Here is a 21,983-nt window from a genome sequence, read left to right on the forward strand (position 1 = left end):
ACTGGGTGAATGGGCACCCCCAGGGCACTGCAGGCAGCCTTCCAACAGCCAGTGGGGAGGGTTTCTGGCCTGTGGGGAGGGGCTTGTGCTGACATCAGGGGCCAGATTAAACGGACCTGCAGTCGCAGTGTAACCTCCCACGATGGCCAGCCTGGGCCCTACAAGCACGTGGGCCCTCTTTCTTCCTTTTTCTTTTTTCAACCTTTTTTGATACTCCACTTTGAACAAAGAGCTTGCACCATGTGCAAAACCCAGAGAAAAGCAGTTGACAGCAACCAAAGCCAGAGAGCCAGTTTCCCAAGGCTATGGGGTCCGCCCCTGCTCTCCCCCAGCCCAGGCCTCTGCCCCAGCCCATCTTCACAACCGCAGACCCAGAGTTGGAACGGGCAGTGGACTCTGCTATATGGCCCTGGACACTCCCACCACAGGGTCTTTGTACTGCCTGTTCCTTCTGCCAAAATGCTTGTCCCCAGACAGCCACGTGCAGTGCTGTCAGGCCTCTGCTCAAGCACCACCCCAGAGAGGCTTCCATGAACCTGCCCTGAAAGGCACCTCACCCCACCTGCCACTCGGTACACTGGCTCCACTTCCTGGCCTGTGCCATGACCTGACAGTTTCACAGGGATCCATACGTTCCCACTTTCCTGTCCCTCCTCACTGGGGATCAAAGGAGGCTGAGGTCTTGAGTGATTACTGACCACCGACAAGGCAGTCCTCCTAGAGCAGTACCTTGTCAGGGGTCAGTAATCACTGAAGACCAGATGGATGGATGGGAGGATATTTGGGTATGCGGATGGGTGGGTGGATGGATTGATGGACTGGGGGGCTGGATGGGTGGATGAGTGAGTGAATGGGTGGACAGGTAGGTGGGTGGATAGCCAAGGGAGAGGATGGATACAAGGTGGGTGGGTGGATACTTGAGCAGGTGGACAGATGGACAGGTGGATGGAGGATGCACGGATGATGGTCACATCCCTCCCGGACAACTTCCATAGTTGCTGACACGCAGCCCTACAAACTGGCCCCACGCCCCTTGCAGCCTCCCCTCCGGCACCCATCCATCCTCCTCTCCGAGGTCGCCTACTTGTCCTGGCCTCACGTTCCTCCTGTACCCTCTAACTTCCACACCTTTCCTCAAAGTGTGTTTCTGCCTAAAGACCTTCCTCCTCTTCTCCGACAGAAAAACACATCCTCCTCTAGGGTCAGCCAGTGTGGGAGCCTCCCTGACCTCCCTGACCTCCCTGACACACCTCCGTCACTGCACCACGCTCAGCAGTAGGGACTTGGTCCCACGCACCCCCCGGCCCATAGGCGGGCCTGGGGACCGGTGGAACCAGGGATGAGAGAGGTGGGTGGTGACAACGACATGCAGCTCATACAGACCCACCCCAATGGACACCAAACCTCTAGGGGGGAGGCCCAGCCACCACCAGGCCCATCTGGCACATTGGGACTCGGTCACTAAGTTCTCTCCCACCCTATCACCGCAAAGTCCGACCTTCCTCGCCTCTGGATGCTGCCCCCATTATGGGGCTTTTGCACAAACTCTCCTCTGTTACTACGTAGCCCCCCACCTGTCTCTTTGCTTCCTTGTGTCTGAGAGGACACCTGGTTCTGGGCACCCATGCAGGACCCTGTAACTCTAAATCGCTGTCTGGTCAGTCCAGCCCGGTGCCCTGTGCCTCTCGTTCCCCCTGCTGCAGCGCCTGGGCTGGTGCTACCGCCTGACAAGGAACTGGCCAAGGGCCCCAGGAGCCCCCCCATCTGCTTCCCATCTGATCACTCGGGGCCTCACCCTGCTGTGCCAGTCCTTGGCGGTGCTCTTGCAAAGCTACACCACCTCCCGGTAACCTGGCAGGTGTTGGGGGGACCACCACACCCCTCTGGATCCCCAACTGTGGACTTCCCTGGGTGGGGTGGTAATCCAGCTGGGAGGGACCCTGCCGCCTTAGACCCTCACCTGGGCAGGGAGACCGTGCAGGACGGACGGAGTGGAGGAGTCAGCGGCCGCAGAACCTGAAGGCTACGCCCCTCCACTGCTAGGTCGGCCTTCCCACAGGCCCACGGCCCTGAGGACACAAAGCGCAGATGAACTTGCAGGTCAGTTTCAGCCCACAGTCTGGTTGGTGGTGCCCTGGGAGGGAGGGGGAGCTTTCAGGCCACCTGCCGGCCCTACGGGCCCCACCCAACCATCACTGCACGGCCCAACCTGTGCCCAGCACTCTGCCTACCCTCTTCTTGCAGAGTAAGAGTTTGAGGGGGAAGAACTGAGACCCAGCGCGGGGAAGGGACTAGCTCAGGCACCCAAGCCCTGCTGTGTGGCCTTGGGCAACTCCTGTCCCCTCTCTGAGCCCGGATGGGGAGCAATAGCTAAAGCCCAGTTCTAGATGCCCTGGTAGCCACTCCAGCGTCTGGATCACCTCGGAGACCGCCTCCCCAAGCCGTCCACACTGAGCCTTTGCCAGCTGCTCCCGGGCTTGGAAGATCGAAGGGTTGGGTGCCATCACTTGCAGGTACCAAGGACTTCCCATGCCAAGAAAGTCCTCTGCAGTCCCCAGTCATGGCCATGGATGGCTTACATCCGCACAGTGTGCCACTGGGGACACAGGGTTATGTCAGAGTACAGAGGGCAGAGGAGGACCCTGGAGAGATGGGCTAGGCTGGGTAGGAGACCCCTGTCCCAGCCTGACCATTATCTGGATGTTTGGGTAGCCGATAGAGACACAGCGGATGTAGGTGGGGGCTCCCAGTAGGCGATTCCCTCCTCGTCCAGCTCACAGCATCACAGGATGAGACCTGGGGAGACGGCGGGTCAGCTCTGTCTCCCGATTCGCAGGTGGGTGCCCACCTCAAGCACAGGCGTCCCACCCATGGCTCCCAGGCACAAGCCCCTCCAGGTGGAACCCTTAGCGCCAGAAGCAGACACTTGCCCGTGGACACATTACAAATGACCCAGCACAAGGGACAGGCCTCCCTAGGTTTCTTTCATTCAGAACATTTCTGAGCAAATGCTTCAGGTCGGGCACTGCACCAGGTCCTGGGACATGGCAAGAGCCACACCTTCAGGGACCCCACCTGCGTGGGGGCAGAGACCTTTCCTACCCAGAGCCCTGGCAAAAACCAATAGCCCGGCAGGTCCTGCTCAGTTCCACCCACGGGGCCAGGGGACCCGATGGCCTGGGTGTGCCGCGGCAGGCACTGGGCAGCCTTGGGGCCGACCGACGTCAGGTGTCGACTGCCTTAAACACGGGCACAGCCTGTGACCCAGAACTTACTCCCAGGGAACCAGGCACAGTTGCACACACACACAGCGATGACCCTAGGCGACTGCCACAACCCTGTCACCCAACAGAAGCCACAGGGCAGGATAGGACACCTGCTCCACCGCATGGTGCAGAATCAAAACGAGGGAAAACGTGGTCGTACACGCAGACAAAAGGTCAGACAAGTCACACCATCCCGCGACCTGGGTTTTCTTCACTTTACTTCCATGGATTTGCAATATGCTACCCAGACATGTATTGTTCTGTAAACAAAACACGGCAGGGGGGCTGCAACCATAGCTGGGAACACACAGCCCCCACTAGGGGGAGGAGCCCTGGGGGGACAGGGAACCCACAATACCCAAAAAACCACGGGTTTTACAGAAAGTAAATAGAGGCTCAGGGAGGGTCACTTCCTGAATGTTGCAAAGCAAACACAACTCCAAACCTGTGTGCACTCTTCGAATGTGAGGGGCAAAGGACATCAACGCACTGATGTGCCAAGCCCCTTCTGGGAGCGCTCTCTGCCTTTTCCACACCCCCCATCACTCCACAGGGCTGCACGGGGATGAAGACCACCACGTCCACAGCCGACTTCCCACTTAGTGGTCCTGCATGCCCACGGCTACTGTGTTAACGTCTCTGTGCCTCAGTTTCCCACGTGTCAATGGGTGGCTCCCTAGGGCACTGCACTAAAGGGCTTCATGCAGGCACTGGCTCCTGGTGAAAGCTCAGGACACGGTGGTCCTGAGCCCCCGTCCCCTCCCACCTGTACAGCCTCGGCTTCAGGGCACGGGCTGCCTGGGCATGGTCTGGCCGTGTTACCTGCGCTGACAGCACCTTGGACCAGAATCTCAAGGACAGGAGTCCCCCACGACACCCAGCCCTCAGTCCTCACCTGTGGCACTGTGAGGACATGGGACTGCGGCCACCTCTCTGACCAGGACCTCCTCCCAGAGCACAGCACCGAAGCTGTCCTCGTCACAGATCTCACAGGGCTCTGCCCAGGGGCCGGGACGTGAGTGGGGGTGGGGACAGGAAGAGCAGGGGATAGCTGGTAGCAGGGCCAGGAAGGCCAAGACCCCTCCAGGAAATCCACCATCACAAGGGGAAGTCATTTCCCAGGAGAGCTGAGCCCCAAGCCCACCCAGTCTCTCAGGATGCCCCTCCCCAGAGTCCAGCTATGGGGTGGGGGGACCCTCACCGGGACACTGCCGGGTGCTGCATTGATGGTGCTCATCTTGGGGGCGCTGGCTGTGCTCCCAAAGGGCCCCAAGCAGGCATGCTCCCCCTACTGTGTGCCACCACCACATGTGACACTGCATCTGCTCCCTGACGCCCAGAGTGCCACTTCCCATCCACTGTGGGATGCCGCCACGCATAGAGGACAAGGAGGATGCAGGTACTGGAGCCACAGGGATGCAGACACAGGGATGAAAGGGCAGGAAGCCATGAGAAGAAAAATACTGAGACCCAGAGAGTAGAAGCCAAGCCCAGCTTGATACAGGATAAAACAAATGCCTCACACGCACTCGTCCCCTCACCATCACCCCACTGCCCCCGGCATCCCCAGGGACACTGCAAGGTCCCACAATGAGATGCCACGCAGTCACGCCCCTCCCTTATGGTCCATGCCCACCAGGACGCCACCCACAGGTCCCTCGGCACGGCCCTGACCTGGGCACTGCTGCAGGAAGCAGTCTCGAGTTTCCACCCAGTGGCCCTGGCACTCGGCGCCCCTGTACCAAGGCCCGTTGCACACCCACGTGCACTGCTGCCGGCCCAGGGAGCAGCTGGCGGAGCATGGGCTCCAACTTGTCTTTCAGGGATGACCCCTCCCACACACGGAACTGGGACTCAGCAGCCCGGCGCTCAGGAGGCAAGTGTGGGCCGAGACAGGATTAGTAGTGGGCTGTGATGCAGAGGCTGGGCAGGGAGGGGCAGAGATGCCAGGGAAGTTGGGGTCCGGTGCCCACCCCACTTCCCCCTGGAGGCTTGAGGCCCTCCAGCTGTGTCTACAGGCAGCTGGGCCAGGGTCTCCACCGGCTTTGCATCCAGGTCCCCAGTGTGGGGGCTGGAAACAGAGCTGGAGCCCCAGCTAGGTCTAAAGAGTGAATGAATGAGTGAATGAACGAATGAATGAAAGACACCCCCGGCCATCCAGCACTGCCTTACACAACAGGGTGATGGGGTGATGGGGTCAAGCATGGTGCTCGGGCACGCTTTCCTGGGCACAGGTCCTCACGCCCCGCTGCCCTCTCCCCGTGGTCCTCGGTCCAGTTTCCTCTGAGCATCAGTCTCCTCCTCATCCCGCTCCTGCCCCAGCCATGACCTGTGAGCTCTTTCCCCTGCGCCCTCCAGGGACAGCAGGCGTGATCAAGCTGCTGCAGCTGCTGGCGGAGCACCAGGCTGAGCCTCCCCCACACCCAGCAGAGACTGGCTGCTGAGGGCCTCCAGGCCCCTCTGGCCACCCTCCTTTAGCCCTCTCCTAGGTCTTCTCCATCCTGGCCCTGACCCCCCAGCAGTCATGACCTCATGCCCCCAAAGGCCTGAGCCCCTTAGTAGCCCCAGTGCCACCAAGAACACGATGAGGGACAACCTCTAAATACTGGGGAGCCATTGAGGAGTGAGAAATGGAGAGGCCTCACATCTGGGGCCAGCACTCCAGGCTACGCCGATGGGCTCGGGAAGAGGCTGCTTCACCCAGGCTTTCAGTCCAAAGGCCACACTTAAGGTTCCCAGATCACTCCGTCTGCGAGGGACCCTGATGCCACCATCCTATTTACTCTCAAGGTCACCCTGAGGCCCCTGACCTCCCAGCAAAGCAGGGTCGGGGCAAACTCAACAAGGGCACAGAGCCTCACGAAGCACCTACTGTGGGCCAGGCTCAGGCCGGGCCAGGCACCCAGCATGTGCTGACGTGGTACCCATGTACCAGGAACCAAGGAGATGGCACTGCCAAGGCCCAGCTCTGGGACCCACATTAGATCTGGGCCACTACCACACCACCTACTCGGCCAGGGCTGGAGCAGGGGAGCTGAGCTGCCTGACGGCAGGTCACACCTGGCCTGGCAAGAGGGTCTTCAGTGCCACTTGGAGCCCAGCTTCTCTGTGGTTCCGGGGAGCAGACCCCACCTCCAGGGGTGAGACTGAGGACTGTGTAGATCCCAGAGGGTGGGCTCTGGAGCCAAAGGGACAGGGTCACGTGGTGGCCCACCACCCACCGCCATGGGCCCGTCAAGTACATCCCACCCTGGCCTCGCACCCCTCATCTGAGGACGGACTGATGCCTGAAATGGTAGGAGGTGACCGGTGTGGGCACGTTGCTGGGATCAGAGCTGATCCCAGGGAACCCACTTTGATGGCCAGCAGGCTCAGTGTCCAGGCACTCTGTTCTGAGGAGGGCGGCTGGAGAGGTGCAGAATCCCCTCCCAGCAGTCCCCGTGCCTGCGCTGGGAACTGACCATCAAGAGGGGCCTGATGAATGAACTGGAGACTAGGAAGGGACACCCCTAACTTCCCCTATTTGGAAGGTGGGGCTCCTTCTCCCTGCTGAGTTATGTAGCAATTGAGAATTCCACACCCCCCACACCCTCGCAGAAACTTTCCTCTCACAGAGCCCACCCTCCCACGGGCCCCACTTTCCCCTGAACCCAGAGGCAGAGCCCCTCTGCCAAACAAGGGACGGGTAGGAGGGGTGGCTCCAACCTTACTGGGGTGGGCGTGGACTGTGCTTGATCCCTGAGCTCCCAGCTGTGCAGCAGAGGCACAGGGAGGGCCACAGGGCAGGGGCAGGGCTGAGCTCTGCATGGACCCTGACTCTGGGGGCTGGGGGGCCGGGGGGCCGAGGGGCTGGCTCTGAGCCACATCCTGGGTCTGGGCGCAATGCCTTGTGATCCCACAAGGGAGGCCTCTCTGCTCTCATTGTTCAGGTGGAAAGACGCGAGCCTGTCCACGTGAAGAGATGCCGTTTCCCCTATTGAGGAGGGCCCAGTGGGACTGGGCCCCCTAGTCTTCAAAGAAGGTTGCTCCCTCCAAGGTTGGTTCTCTGGGGAGCATCCTGGGCAAGCAGTCCTGACTCCCCCCTGCGCCTGCTCTGTGCTGGTCACCTCAGTACACAGAAGCCTTGAGTCTCAGTCCACCCGGGAACCAAGTGTTCACTTCACGTACAGCAGAGACAACTGAGGCTCAAAAAGGGGTGGTCCAGACAGCCAGGAGGGTCTGCCCTGGAGACGGTGTGGAGGCCCAAGTCTCAGAAGACAGGTAAAGCCAGGGTCTCAAGGATACTGCACAAATAGGAGTTCACTTTGAACTCGGAATGTCGTGGAAGAACCCTGGGGGCCGGGGTGCAGGAGAAGGGGAGCAGACCAGGCCTGAGGGAGGTCGGGGACCCCCAGGACTGCCTCCGTGCGCTCGGGACAGGGCAGGTGAGGGCTCTGAAGGTATGACGGCCGAGGCTACCCAGACATCGGGCCTTCATCACTGCCACTTCGCTCCGGTGACCGCAACAGCTCTGTGACCACGCCCATTTGGCAGATGCAGACAGAGAGGCCAAGTTACCCCCTAGGCTGACAAGGAGAGGAGCTGGGATCAAACCCAGGATCAGATTCCAAGTGCTCCGCTCGCTGGCCCCCAGACTAAGGCTGCCTGCCAAAGCCGACCACAGGGCCCCCTGCTTGGCACTCTAGACCTCAGTGGTTTCCCCTGCTGAGCCATCCCACCCCATCATGCTGAGACAAAGGGACAGAGGCCTGGGGTCCAGGAGACAGGACTGGAAGCAGGGCCAGGGTGGGCACGTCCTGCCCATCCCCCTTTGCTGCCCCAGCCCAGGTGTCAGGTGGAAGCCTGAGTGACGGGGAAACTGGCAGTGGGTGGGAGAGAGAGGATGCCCCTTGGTTCCCATGGCAACTGCTGCAGAGCTCAGTCTTTCAGGATAGACTCAGGTTAGGCCTCAGCTGCAAAAATACCCATTATTTCAGGGCTGGTTACCGTGGTGCCCCAGGTGGTGAGGATGTGGTGGGAGGAGGCGGTGGAGAGGAGGGGTCAGATCAGGAGAGGCCTGGCAGGGGGCCACCGGCTCAGAGCACAGACTACCCCCAAGCCTAGACATGAACCTGGTCACACACTGAGCCTCGATCTTCATCACAGGCTGACTTCTGATCCTGGACACAGGGTGCCTGGCCCCAATAACACGCAAGCCCTGATCCTGGTCACAAACCACCCCCCAACCTTGGCCAGGCTTCCACCACAGAGGGACACTCAACTACTGGTGGCTGCTCCGCATCACGTATGGAGCCCTGATCCAAGAAACAGACTGACCCCTGACCTTGGCCGTGCTCCCATCACGGAGGGACACTTAGCGAGTCGTGGCTTCTATTTCTGTTATCACTTTTATATCTTTAATGAGTGTCCCACTCACAGCCGACACCTGACAAATGTTATCCAGACTAATGCATCCACAATGGGGGACTGTCCATAAGGACTCCTGGGGCCCACAGTGCTGGGCAGAGGCTCTCAGGACCCCCTTTGCTGGGTGGCCACAGAGCTCCTGGGCTGGGTGGGCTATAAGGGGGAAGGAGAGGAGTGGGCAAGGCTGGGGGGTGGGCTGCCCCTCCAGGCCCAGAAGGAAGCAGCCATTCTTCCCTGGCTCAATGACCCCTCTGTCTGGAAGCCTCGTTTATGTCTCATTACTGGATTAACAGAGCCAACTAATGGTGGCCAGGCAGCCTTGCTCACCCAGGAGAGAGGGTACATGGTGAGGGGGCTCCCAGCATCCATCCCACCTTGGCACCCCAGCCTGGAGGCTGTGGCCTCGATGGCCCCTGTGGGCTGGGATGAGGGCCCTGGGAGAGGCCCGCATCCTGCTGGGCCTCCCTGCTCCCTGGGCAGAGCTCTCCCCAGCCCAGTAGGTGGGGCAGCAGAGGCAGTGGGTCAGCCCCAGTCCATTCCTGCCCTGCCCTCGCCCACCAGGCCTGTTGCCCAGGCATTCAGGGTGTGCTCCAGGGCCTCTGAAGTTAGGGCTTGTCCTGGGGCATGGGAGTTCCTCCTCAGCCCCTTGCATGGATGTCCAAATGAGGACCACAGGGGACAGGACGGCTCTCTTAATTCCCCCACCAAGTCCCCAGTCCCTCCCACCCCAGCACCCATGGGTCCTGACTTGGCCCATCTGGCCAGGGGTAGGAAAATGCACAAAAGACTACCATAAGAGGGAGAGGGACACGGAACTGAGAGGCCGGGGGAGCGGGAGGCCAGCTGCACAGGTACCGCCAAGCGGGGACAGAGGTGGACGACAGAGGACAGTTGCTCTGGCCCAAGAAACACTTCCCAGCCAGATGCCTGATGTGGCCATGTGGCATCTGGACAGGCCAGGCGAGGGCAGAGCTGAAAACGGCCCACGTGTTGGCCTGGGCCTCCTGCTGACTCCTAGCTGGGCTATGGATGGAGGGACACAGGTGAACCAGCCTCCCCTAACCACTGTGAGAGGCAAAGTTCCCTGGCACAGGCTTGGCCGGCAAAATCTGGGACAAGCACCTGCCTGGCTCAGCTGTGTGTCTTCTGAATGACTGCTGGACCTCTCTGGTCTGCATGCCACCGCACCCTGACACACATGCGTACACACACACTCCCCCTCCCAGTAGAGCACAGTGCAGGAGACACCACAGGCGGCACCACCAGGTGACAAGAGCTGGCTCTGCCCACTGTCTTCCCCCTACAAGCTGTGTTACCCTGGCTGCCGCCTTAACCTCCCTTTGCCTCATTCCACTACGTAGGTATTAATCCAGGGCCTCCTGTGTGCCGGGTTTCATCAGCCAGCAGGGCAAACTCCTCTGCCCTGTTGGGGACTACATCATGGCAGGACAAAGAATAAGTAAAAAAGGAATTACCCAGTGTTCACAGGCGACGCCATGTGGGAAGAGAAAGAGACAGGGTGCAGTGAGAGTGCGGCTGGGGCTGCTGCCACTTGAAGCAGCATGGTCAGAGGGTCAGGGCGGCCAGGGCACGACAAGCTGAGGGAGGGGCCCTGTGGGTGTGCCAGCCCCGGGGACAGCCTGTGCAAAGGCCCCGCGCCGGTGGCGCCTCGCTGAGGAAACATCCCCGGGCTGCTGGGAGGAGTAAACTGGTTGACAGGTGGTGCTTCCTGCACAAAGAGACACTCAGACGGGGCTGCTGTCACCACCACCAAGATCTTTACTCCCAAGGTCTCAGAGCATCAAGGCCTTTGGAGTCCGGGGCACGCGCATGGGGGTTTGAGCTGCCTCTGGGCTGGGTGACCGTGTCCTGTCCTGCAGCCAAGCTCCCTGCTTCACATCATGGCAGCCCCAGCCCACTGGCCCTGTGAGCCGTCTTCCCTCAAGGGCCCCAGCCCTGCCACACAGCCTCAACACGCGCTTTGTCACAACTGCTGAAATCGGCCTACACACGCACTCACACACGGTGGATGCGAGTACCTCCCACGCTCACACACATGCACAGAACGCAATGCACACACACACATGCTGACATGCTGGAAGGGGGCAGGCGTGACCATGTGCACACACGTGCACCATGCACTGAACACACGCACACACACCCCTTGTGCACACTCCACCCTGTAGGAAGGAGGAAAGCTGCCCCAGCCAAGGTGGCAGTGACCACCACCTTGCCCAGCCTGAAGATCTGCACTCAGGCCTCCCACCCCAGCGCTGGGGGCCCTGAAACATGGGTGCAAGATCGGGATTTTCTGATGTGTCCTGGATGCCACACCTGCACCCTCTTCCCGGGGGTCTGGCCACCTCTTCCCTCCTCTCCTGATCCTCTCCAGCACCTCGCTGCTTCAACACGTTTCTAATCTGGGGTACTCGGACGGGGGCCGTGAATAGAAACAGGTCCAGGATAACCAGCCTCCTCTCTAACCCCACTTAGGCTATTCTGTGCCTCTACAGGTGCTATTCTGTGGCATCCATGACTGCCACTGGCTCAGGACCACATCACCTGCTCCCGTGATGACCTGCTGGCAGGAAAGCCCAGCCCAGACTGGTCCCTGCTGCCCTCCCTGCCCTGGCTAAGGCCCCAGCCTCTCCCAACATCCTGGGCTTCCTGCAAAGGGGGGCTCCCCTCCAAGTGTCTGCAGGTCTTCCTACCTGTCCTGCTGCCATGGAGGCCCAACCGGGGTCCCAGTCCACTGATCATGCCCTCCTGCACAGGTGCCCCGCTCACCAAGAAAACCAAACTGCTAAGAAGGTGGACTGTGCCCCAGCCCCTCCTTGCTGGGTGCCCTCCTGCACAGGTGCCCCGCTCACCAAGAAAACCAAACTGCTAAGAAGGTGGACTGTGCCCCAGCCCCTCCTTGCTGGGACCCGCCCAGCACACTGGGACACCCGCCTTTCCCTCTGACAGCCACAAGGCTTGCCTGCACCTCTTCCAGAATCTTAAAAACAGGTCCCTGACCAAATCAGCCCAACTCCACATGACACGCAGTCCCGACACCAGGGACCCCCTCACCCCACACCTGACACCTGCTTCTTGTGTTTGGGTGTTAGTGCCTCCTCCCTCCCCCGACCCGGAAGGCAGCACCAGGACACAAGGGACTTTCCTTGTGCCTCTTCACTGCCCCTCATCCCTGGAGCAGAACACCTCCCAGGAGCTGGGGAACTACCTGTAGGATGAGGAGTTGTGCAGCCACAACACATGCAACCCCCAAACTGCATCTCCTGACCACACATCCCAACAGCCCACTCTCCTCATTTTGCCCCCATGTCCCAGGAGGCCCCTGCAGACCCTGGCCACAGGCCACAGCAGCCTGCTGGCCCGTCAGAATCGTCCTACCTGCAGAAGAGGAGGGGCCTTCCCCCAGCCGGAAATGAAAAGATCCCTCATCCTGGGAGAAACCAGACCCATCCTGCCCTGAACACTCAGCAAGCACCTCCCAGTGTGCTGCACCATGCCCAGCCCTGGGGCCACAGGCAGGCACCCCAGGCAGGTCCCTATTCTCACAGTGCAACCGGCTTCCCCGAGGGAGCCCTCAGGGATGGGTGGCCAGGGCAGGCCTGAAGAGACCCTCTCCCCACTGCCCTCTGCCCAGGGGGCTGCCCCTTGGGCCTGTGCCCAACGGTCACTCACCTGGAGCGCATCCCCGCCCCGGTCCTCGGTCAGGCTGGTGAGGCAGTTCTCAGGGCCGCCAGCGACATCACTGGGGTTGTGGTTACCCATGACCAGGTGCTCCACGGAGAAGTTGTCACTGAGGTGGGAGGGCCTCACCCTGGGGCCTGGTGTCATTGTCCGGTGGCAGCTGTCTCTCGATCTGCTGGAACTGCCTGCTGGCCTGCAGGAAGGCTAGGGGACGTGACGAATTGCACAACTTCAGCACCTCATCACAGCTCTCCAGGCCCAAGTAGCTGGGTGTGGACTCCAGGAAGGATTCCAACTGGTAGACGCGGACATGGGCGGGCCTGCTGCAGGTGGGCACCTTGGCCACCTTCATGCAGAGCTTGTAGCGGCACGGGCCCACGTTGCACAGAGTCCAGGAGGAGCGCAAGGCGTTGGCGGAGAACTCAGAGGCTGCCGAGAAGTACCCGAAGAACTTGCCCTGCACCAGCATGGGGCACGGCCCACCAAAGGACGCACATCCATCTCCGAAGCCACACTTGGCTGGGGCCCAAGCAGCAGCAGCAACAGCGGATGGAAAACCCATAGTGCGCCCGGGGCAGCGGCCTGGCCCCTCGTCCTAGCTGGTGGGGCCGCCAGAGTTCCACGGGCTGAGCAGGCAGGCGTGGGCCAGGCCTTGACATGCCAGGGTCCGGTGGTGAGTAGGGCCAGGCTGGGCTCGGGCCAGGTTGCAGAGCGCTGAGCGGAGGCAGGAAGAAGAGAGGGCTTCAGGTGACCAAGGAGCAGCAGTGGCTCCTAACATCCGGGGCCTGGATGCCAGCCTGGGGCTGCCAGCAGCACCTGGAAGAGAAAGCAGAAGAGGGGACTGTGAACCCCGTGGGTAGGTTGGGACTCAAGTATGCTGAGGGCAGTGCTACCCCGAGCTTGGGGCCCTGACACAGGCCCTGGGCCCTGCTCTCATGCACTTGCACTATGCACCTGTCACCTGCCAATGTGTTCACCTGCAGGGGCGGGAGGGGCAGGAAGTCAGCTGCCCGGGCATGTCCTTTCCCACCTAGGCCTGGGTGACAGTAGTGGGCAGCCCAGGCCAGGGCCACAGGCCACATGGGCCTCGGATGTGCTCATCTGGATGGACAGACTGGCACGACCCCTCTGCTCTGGGCCTGCCTGCAAGCCTCGTGGTGACCATGGGGGTCACTCCCATTCTGGGCCTCTGTGGCCTCTCTGACCTCGCCCCTCCCCAACCCCATCTTTCAGGGAAGGATCTGTAAACCCAGCCAGAGGGGATGCAGCACAGGGGAGCAGAGGAGAAAGCTCATTCCAGCCATCCCACAGCCTCCCTGCAGCCCCGCTAACTGACCCTCAGCCCATGTGGGTGCAAACTCCCCTCCCATCTCTGCCTACTCACATAAAAAAATGACCTATTCTTTGGGGGATGAAGGTAGCGTCAGACCCCGGTCTCTGGCTGTGACATCCAACTGCCTCCTCTTGGCGCCCCCCTACCCTGCTCCCTGTCACAGGGCCACACAGGTGCCCACATCAGCCTCCCGTCTACACTCATGCCAGAAAGCTCCCTTCCTCCTTTATCCCCCACCCAGATTCTCCTGCAGCCACTGGGTCCAGGCTTCTGCCTGGACTGACTCCTGCATCCTGCCTTGGTCAGGTCGGCAAGGTTGCCCTTCCGCCATTTCATGGTGAGGAAACGGAGGCTCAGGCGAAGTCACAGTAAGGAAGGTGGAGTACCCACACCAAACCCCAAAGATTGACCCAAAACTCGTGACCCTGGGGTCACCTGCCCTGCTCCAGGAGAGGGTGCCGGCTGTGTGACACCCACTCACACCCAGGGCAGGGGGGCAGCTCCTGGTCCAGGTGAGCGGGGACGCAGCCCAGCTGTCCTGGCCTCAGGAAGCCAGCACCGCCTTTTCTGGACTTGTTCCCACGTGAATCCTGTGAAGTTCCTTCTGCCTCCAAGCCTCAGTTTTCCTACCCTTCCCAAAGCCCCTGGCCGTCCATTACCCCACACAGCAGTGAGGCCAGTAGGCGGAGGAGGGACACTGCAGTCTCTGCCCCAGAACTGGCCCGGCCTCCTAGTGTTGGCACCGCTGCGCTCTGGACCATGCACACACTGGCCTCCTGCCCACAGGGACTCCTTGCTTCTTGCTGCCTGGGCCTAGCTGGCCAGCGACATAAGGTCGGTCACTGCTCTGCAGTCCCCTCCTGGCGTCCATCCTAACAGGTCTGTAGGCACGACAAGAGCTGGGTGTGGCCGGCCTCCGGCTCTGGGCCAACCACCAACCAGGCCAGGACAGCTGGACTTGGGCTGCCCCTCTCATGGCTCCATGGACTCGGGCCCGTCCCTCACCTCCCAGCCTCAGTGCCCCCATCTGTAAGGTGGGAGTTAGGCTTCATGCACTCAACATAAGCGTAAGAGCTATACCTGCTGGCTTACCCAGAGATGGGGCAGGAGGGGACCCCAGGGGGAGAAAGGCTGGTTGGGGATGATGGGTCACCGGGGGCGGCCCTGTGGGGGCTCTTCAGTGGCAAATGTTCATGTTCTCTGAAGAGGCAACTTGCAAATTCCTCATGCTGCCCCTCTGAGCAGCACTGGGCACACTTGCACCTGACCCCTATCACTGGGAAGCCCGTTCTCCTGCCCTGCCTCTGGACCACTCTGGGGACAGTCTTGGTGGTGGGCAGAGCTACCTGCCCTGGCCTCCTAATCAACAGTTGGGGACAGAGACTGGGGCCAAGGTCCCACAACGAATCTCACACCTGGCAAGGAGCCCACCCTGCAGGGTGGCAGTGGGACCTGAAATCTCACCTGAGCCTCAGCGCCAGCTGCAGCACGCCCTCCCCTGCACCCAACTTGGGACCTAATGCAGTCACCAGCACCCAACCCAGGTCCCCAGCCCCGGAACAGACCCTCTTGGATGTCCTGGAGATCCTCAGTAGAAAGTCTAATCACAGTCCAGTGCCTCCCTCACCACCACCCTACGTGACAGCTGCTTCACTCTGTCCTGTCCCCACTGACCAGGGGTCAAGGGTATTTCAAAAGCCAGCACCCCCCCCCCCCGAGGGGCCTGTACAGTCTGAGATGGTCCAGGCTGGGCCCACACTCTCCCCTCCTCATTCCAGTCCCTGACAGCCCACACCACAGCCCTCCTGTCTGGAATCTTTGAATTTGGTGGGGCAGGTAATTAGGTTTGTTTGTATGCTTGTTTGTTTTTCATGTTAATGGAGGTACTGGGGCTTGAACCCAGGACCTCATGGGCAGTAAGTACGCGCTGAACCACTGAGCTATCAGCCTCTCCCAGTCCCTTTGCAGTTTTGACGTTTTTTGGTTTTATGACATTTATCTCACTACTTTCAGGAAATCTTTAGGAAAACCTATTTAATCAGGAATTTAGTTTAGTCTAGTACCTGAGAATGTGCTTTACTAAGATAACTGTTTTTGAATTCATCAGTGACAACAGGACAGCGCCTGGAATCAGCGCGAATGAAAGGGGCAGTCATTTACAGAAACGCACAAGGACAGTACGAGGCCAAGCGTCCATCGACCACGGGTCTACGCACATGCCTGTCCACGATTCTCAAAGTCCCTGAAGAACAAAAATGGCCATGATCACCTTTGACCCTTCCTCTTTTCTACCTTTATTCCTCACATATTGTTTCACTTTTCTTCCTCCTCTATTCTCCATGTTTATATTCATTTAATACAAGTGGGTTAGAACCACTTTATCTGCTTATGGCCCATGTTAACCCCTTGGTGGAGGCGCATCGGGGCAGTCTGTGTCTCAACTAAGGTCACTGCTGCACCTGCAGTCAGGGGGCGGCTCGGCTGGGGCTGACTCACGTGTCTGCTGCTTGGCGCTGGCTCGAGGTGGATCCCCATCTCTTCGGCAAGCTAGCCCGGCCCTCTTCATACGGTGGAGGAAGAGTTCCCAACAGCAAGACGCTTTTCATGAGTCCATGTAGGGGAGGACTCCACGAAGGACCACAAAGACAATGAGTTATTCGTCACTTACTGAGGGTTACGACTCTCATCGACCACACACGATACTCAAGACTTGAGATAGCATTCCTACCACACACCTACTCTTCTTGAGATGTTAACCCTCCGTTCTTTAGACCAGCATTTTCCATAGGGTATTAAGAAGCTTGGTAGGGGGTATCTTTGAAATAATCATTGATTTCTTACCCACATATTTCTTGCCTCTATCTTTCTCCCTGTCTTAAGCTGTCTTAAGAGACACATCATTTCCTCAGAGAACAGAAGTTACAGACGAGTATGAGGAATAACAGAGCTGTTTGTTGCCTATGAGGTTTAAACACTCAGTTTTGTAGGAAACAAGAACAATTCATGGCAGAAAGATTTAGGTGGGAATCTCATGGGGAAAGCCCAGAGCAATGAGGTGTACAGGACATGGGCACCATTTCCTGCATAGAAAACAAGAGGAATCAGGAAGCCCTCACAGAACAGCGAACTCGCATCTCTGAGACCGAGCCTGGTGGAGCCACACAGAACTTCCTGCACCTCAACATGGAACAGATCAGGGAAATGGTTCCCATCAGTCTCAGAATGGAAGGGAAGGAATAACATCACTGGATGTGATGAGCCAGGTCTCAGCAACACTTGCGCAGGCCGGCTCCCCAGGACCAGACAGCAACCAGGACAGCTCAGCGGGTGCCCAGTGTACGCAGGCGACACAGAGGGCCAGGTAAGCGTCATTCCACATCCCACCACCTCCTAACTCCCTGGCAGTAGAAGACTCCAAAGCACAGACACACTCATGGAGAAAATGGAGAGACCTTGCATTACAACCGATTTGGGAACAAAGAATTAAGCTCTAAATCAAGTGAGTTATTTAAAATTACAGACCAGTAGCCATCTTGCAGATATCAGTTTGTAGACAGACTGGCCCAAGTATATGGAATTCGTGATCCATGCCTTATTTTCCTAGAAAGGGTTCCATGGTCAAATAGGTTTGAGAAATGCTGTATTTTCCTTTTGGACATCAAAATGCACATTAACATACTGATGTCTTAGGGAAGAATCAGAGTAAAGAAACCCAGTACTTTCTCCATTGATTTGACCTGGGAGATTCTTTTGAAGAAACTCTGTTGATGGATGATCCTGGGAACACATATTAGTCAACACTGCTCTCAATTTATCTTAAGTCATAGATTTTACTCTTTCACTCACCTACTCAAAAACCTTCACTGAGTTTCCATGGATCTTTAGATTTTTTTTTTCAGGAAAATTTCTTTTTTAAGAGCCTCCACAATGCAGCCTGTCCTAGTCATCAGTTTTCACTATTTCCCTGTGTAGCTCCTTTCCTTGAGCTAGGTCAAATGCTTCACTTTCCTGAACAAGACACACTCATGTTTCTAAGTACGATTCTCAACTCCCCTTGGTCTCTACAGACCCACAAACTAGGTGGCCATTTGGGTTCTACTCTCACAGAAATGTCACAAAGCTGCCCCTGACCATTCCAGCTCAAGTTGGCTGTTCTTTGATAATGCACGAGCAGTTCACCCTGTTAGAAGCTGGTTCCTACGGTGCTTTGCACTATCAGGAGTTACGCTAGTATGCTCATACACCATTCAACAAAACCAAATTCCTGTGGTAAATGATTGTATTTGTTAGTTTGATGTTACTTTCAGTGGCTGGCTAAATGTCTAACCCTAAAAATGGATGAATATGTGCACTTTTCTGAGCGTAGGAACTTTACATACATTGATAACGACTGCAAAGTTTAAAACTAAAGAGGTAGAACACAGCACACACGGAATTTCAGTGGGGGGCAGTAAGACATCAGTTTCACTAAATAAGTTTGTTAGCACGTCACAGTATTTACTGTTCACAAGTCCTGGAATATACTATTTTTATTCATCAAGAAAAAAATGAGGTATTGGTGTGATATATTCGGGAAGAATTGCACGTGTGTGTGAAATTTTTTTTAAACAGCAACAATTCCATAGTTAAAGGGACAAAAAAACATGGCTGGACTATGCACTTGTCAGTTGTTGAGCCAAGAAAGACATGTTAAAGTCCCTCAAATCTCAGAAGGAGATAAAACACTAGATAAAGAAAAGCTGAAATTCCACTAATTTGTCCAACGCAACGCCTACAGGACATTCTTGCCATGGGAAAACGGTTAATAAATGTTCGTTTCACCCTCAGGATACTCAAGCACAATACGTCATTCAGAAAGCCAATTTACCACTTTTTAGAAAACACCCTTGGAACTGATAAACTGTAAAAAGACCAAATGGTCTAACCTAGAATGAATACAAGGCAATTAGACTTTTGATACCTGTCTTTATCATTGCTGGTAAGATCTGTGTAATCATCAATCAATCAGCACTTAGTGGTGTAAATAAGGTTAAATATTTTCAAAAGTAAAGGAAAGACACTGAGGATGAAAATCTTATTTTATTTATTCCAGAAAGAAAGCTATTTTTAGGCTGCCTTTATTTGGGAAAACTAATTTTCTCCATGGTCATTAATTACTATGATACATTGAATGGAACATACACATGTTCCATTCAACATATATATACTTATTTGCTACAAAATATATATTACACATACATATATTTACACACTCAATTTTATATTCCACAAAAGCAACCTGAAAGAATTTGAAGGATAGAGTACACAGTTGTACGAAAGCCACCTTTCAGAACACATTAGGCGATGTCTTTCCTATTTCTCTGTAACTCCTATGCTAGCCAAACAAGCCACTAAGCACCCTAAAGATCTGTAAAGAAGGGTGCCTCTGTTTGCTACTTTTATGCTTTTCATGTCCACAGCATAATCGGTGCTAGGAAGAAACTGATTTCTTTTTGGCTTTGGACCTAAATGTCAGTATGCATTTGGTTGGCTTAGCCTTTCCAAGGAATAAAATCATCCCTTCGTCACGTCGAAGAAACTACCAGAAAAGAAAACTGTCAAAGGAGAATTATAATTTCCTCTAATGGAAAAAAGAACCTACCTTGTGAGAATGGGAGTTTTTCCAAATTATAAACTAGTCAGATCAGCTGGGGGGCGGCGGGAGGCACTGGCACCAGCCCGCTCCGGCCCCGCAGGGCGCGGGCGACTCCGAGAGTCCGGGCGCGGGGCGGGCTCGGCGGCGGCCCGAGCGCCACAGAGGCCTCCGCGCCCGTCGCCGGAGCGCCCGAGCGGCGGGGACACAATTTTCGGGCCGCGGGAGGGGTGGGGAGCGACAAGGGCTCCAGGGTGCTCACCGCGCCCACAGCCGTGCCCCCGGCGCCCACACGGCCGGCGCCCGCCCCGCCTCGCCAAGGCCCGCGCGGGCTCCCTCCCCCGCGGAGACCCGGGGCAGCAGCCGCCGCATCCCCCTCCTTCCCGCGCCCCGCGCCCCGCGCCCGGCCGCCGCCCGCACTCACCTCAGGGGCGCACCCGGCACAGCCGGCCGTCGACACAGTTCCCGCCGAAGCGTCTCGGTGCGGTACTCCCTGCGTGGGCGGGTTCTTCCCCTGCGGTCGCAGGGGTTCAGGGGTGGCGGGGCGGGGAACGGCCGTCACTTGAGCTACGAACCTAAGCGCCGCCTGGTGGCATTTTCCACAGGCCAGCGCCACCGCAGCCGACTTGGGTCCACACAGCCCCCTGCCAACCGCAGCTCTTACTGTCTCGCCGAGCCGACAAGCCTGCGCGGAAACAGGAGGGAGCCGAGGCGCGAGACGGAGGCCGGGCGCGGGTGGGCGCGAACGCTTTCCTGCGGGGACTGCGCGCATGCGCACCAGCGGGGCGGGACCCGTGGCCGCTGCGTGGGGGCCGGCCCCGCCCAGGGGCGCTGGTCCGGCTCAGCCAGTCGCGAGCGCCGGGTACTTCTTGGTGCGGGCGCTGTGGGTGGTTCGTGGGCCGCCTGAGGCAGCGGCAGGGTGGCCACGCCGCTGCCACTTTGGGAGCTTTTCTGAGACCGGGAGGGGAACCCGCCCCTCATCCCTTCGCCGGAGCCCCACCCTCGCCAGGCCGCGAGACTGGGGGAAAAAAAAGTTGGGAAAGTAAAATAAAGCAACACTGACTTCAGGATAACAGTTACCTCTTTGGATGGACGGAAGGGAATGGGATAAAGGAAAGGTGAAAAGGAAACGTCAAGCATTTGTATATTTGATTTCTTGAAAGAAAGATTTTTAAATGCTAACATTTTGCCACAATGCTTCAATTTTTTAAAGAAATAAAATGTTAATAGGTAATTTTGTTACATAAATACCCACGATATATTCATGAATATGCACACAGATATACATATTTTATATCTAAACGTAAAAACATTATTCAATGAATAAAATTATAGAAATTTTCTTTATCATTCAACTTACTATTCTTTTCCTTAACTTATGGTTACTTCAGGCACTTCAGGGCTCCAGAGCTTGCCAGGAGATGCACATATCCAAGGCCAGTCCCCAGCAGGGAAGCAGGGTGGAGCCCCAGGTGCACGGAGGCCACTACAGGATGAGGGTGCTGGGGATGGTCCAAGGCAGGCAGGGAGGCTCGAGGTTGGGCAATGGGGAGGGAAGCATCGGGGTGTATGTGGGGCACAGGTAGGCCAGGGCAGGATGGAGTGAGGGGCACTGGGTGGGACCCAAATAGGAAGGGAGGCGAGGGGTGCTCCAGGACCTGGGGTCGGGGTACCCCCTACCCCCACCTCCTGCCACCTCCCAAAGCAGCAGCTGAGTCCCTCCTGAGCTCCCTGTTGGACAGGCCCAGCTTTGGCATCTACGTCCTTGCCCCAAGTTGCTACACGGCTCCCCTCATCTGGAGCCCCCTGCCCACTTTTCTTCCCTGCCAGCGACCTGTGCTCAAAGGCACCACTGTCAGGGGCACCAGACCCAATGCACAGTCCCAGGGACACCAGGGGGATTCCATTGTTCTGCTGCCCGGACACCTGGCACTCTGTCCCTTTTCTGGTCCCTTCCACACCCACTTGTCAGCTGAGGCCTCTGTCCTGGGTCTCAGCCCTTCTGGGGAAAGCCAGGAGGCCAAGGGGACCAGTGGCCCAGAGCCGGAAGCAGGGGGAACCCATCTGACTTCCTGCTCCAGGTGCAAAATGAAAAGCCGTCCTGTAGAAGGACAAAACAGGCCCCAGGTGAAGTTCAAAACCTGATCTTCATAGCCCTGTGCTTTGGCTCCAGTGGCACCAGCTGGCTCAGGACTCCTCAGCACTTCCCCCAACCAGAGGGTCCCGGGGGATTTCTGAGTCTCCGTGGGCCTGGGTCTCTGGACCACACAAGTAGCGGTTCCTTTTTTCCTTTTACATTTGTAAACAGGTAATACACTCCCGTGGTTTCAAAATAAAAAAACCACGAGCAGATACACAGGGCACCCCACCACCCTCTGTCCAGCCCCCACCATGAGTAGACAGGTTTAGTCACTTCTACAATTTGCTTAGATTCTTACTTTTTCTTGGTTTGCACAAAAAGACACTACCTACAATACAGAGATGCTTCCTCATCGGTACAGAAAACAAAGACTGTTAGGGGGCTTTGCACGTTGATCCATTAGGTAGTCGGATTCTTCCTGGGTGTTAGGAACATTAGCCCCTTATTGATCTTTCCTGGAACTTGTGGTTTGTCCTTTTTCACTTACTATAGCATGCTTTTTTAGAA

The 21,983-nt window shown here is 57.4% G+C and overlaps 2 protein-coding genes across 14 annotated transcripts in view; both read right to left on the reverse strand.

Annotated features, from left to right (window-relative positions):
* LOC141574626 (adhesion G protein-coupled receptor B1-like) overlaps positions 1-12,998 on the reverse strand; it is a 28,759-nt gene extending 15,761 nt beyond the window's left edge. For both annotated transcript variants that reach the window (XM_074350078.1, XM_074350077.1), the window contains exon 1: positions 12,363-12,998. In XM_074350078.1, coding sequence (XP_074206179.1) covers positions 12,478-12,933 — 456 coding nt within the window. In that variant the 5' untranslated portion in view covers positions 12,934-12,998 and the 3' untranslated portion in view covers positions 12,363-12,477. The remainder of the gene's footprint in view (positions 1-12,362) is intronic.
* Positions 12,998-21,983, reverse strand: part of LOC141574625 (uncharacterized) — a 110,048-nt gene continuing 101,062 nt past the window's right edge. For 9 of the 12 annotated variants that reach the window (XM_074350066.1, XM_074350068.1, XM_074350067.1 and 6 more), the window contains one exon: positions 19,859-20,354. In XM_074350066.1, the coding sequence (XP_074206167.1) occupies positions 19,997-20,354 (358 nt within the window). In that variant the 3' untranslated portion in view covers positions 19,859-19,996. Of the gene's footprint in view, positions 13,188-16,200; positions 16,330-19,760; positions 20,355-21,983 lie in introns of those variants that run through there. The other 3 variants (XR_012501512.1, XM_074350071.1, XM_074350075.1) reach the window with 3 other exon arrangements.

Source organism: Camelus bactrianus, chromosome 22 (assembly GCF_048773025.1).
Source record: "Camelus bactrianus isolate YW-2024 breed Bactrian camel chromosome 22, ASM4877302v1, whole genome shotgun sequence".
Lineage (NCBI taxonomy): Eukaryota > Metazoa > Chordata > Mammalia > Artiodactyla > Camelidae > Camelus > Camelus bactrianus.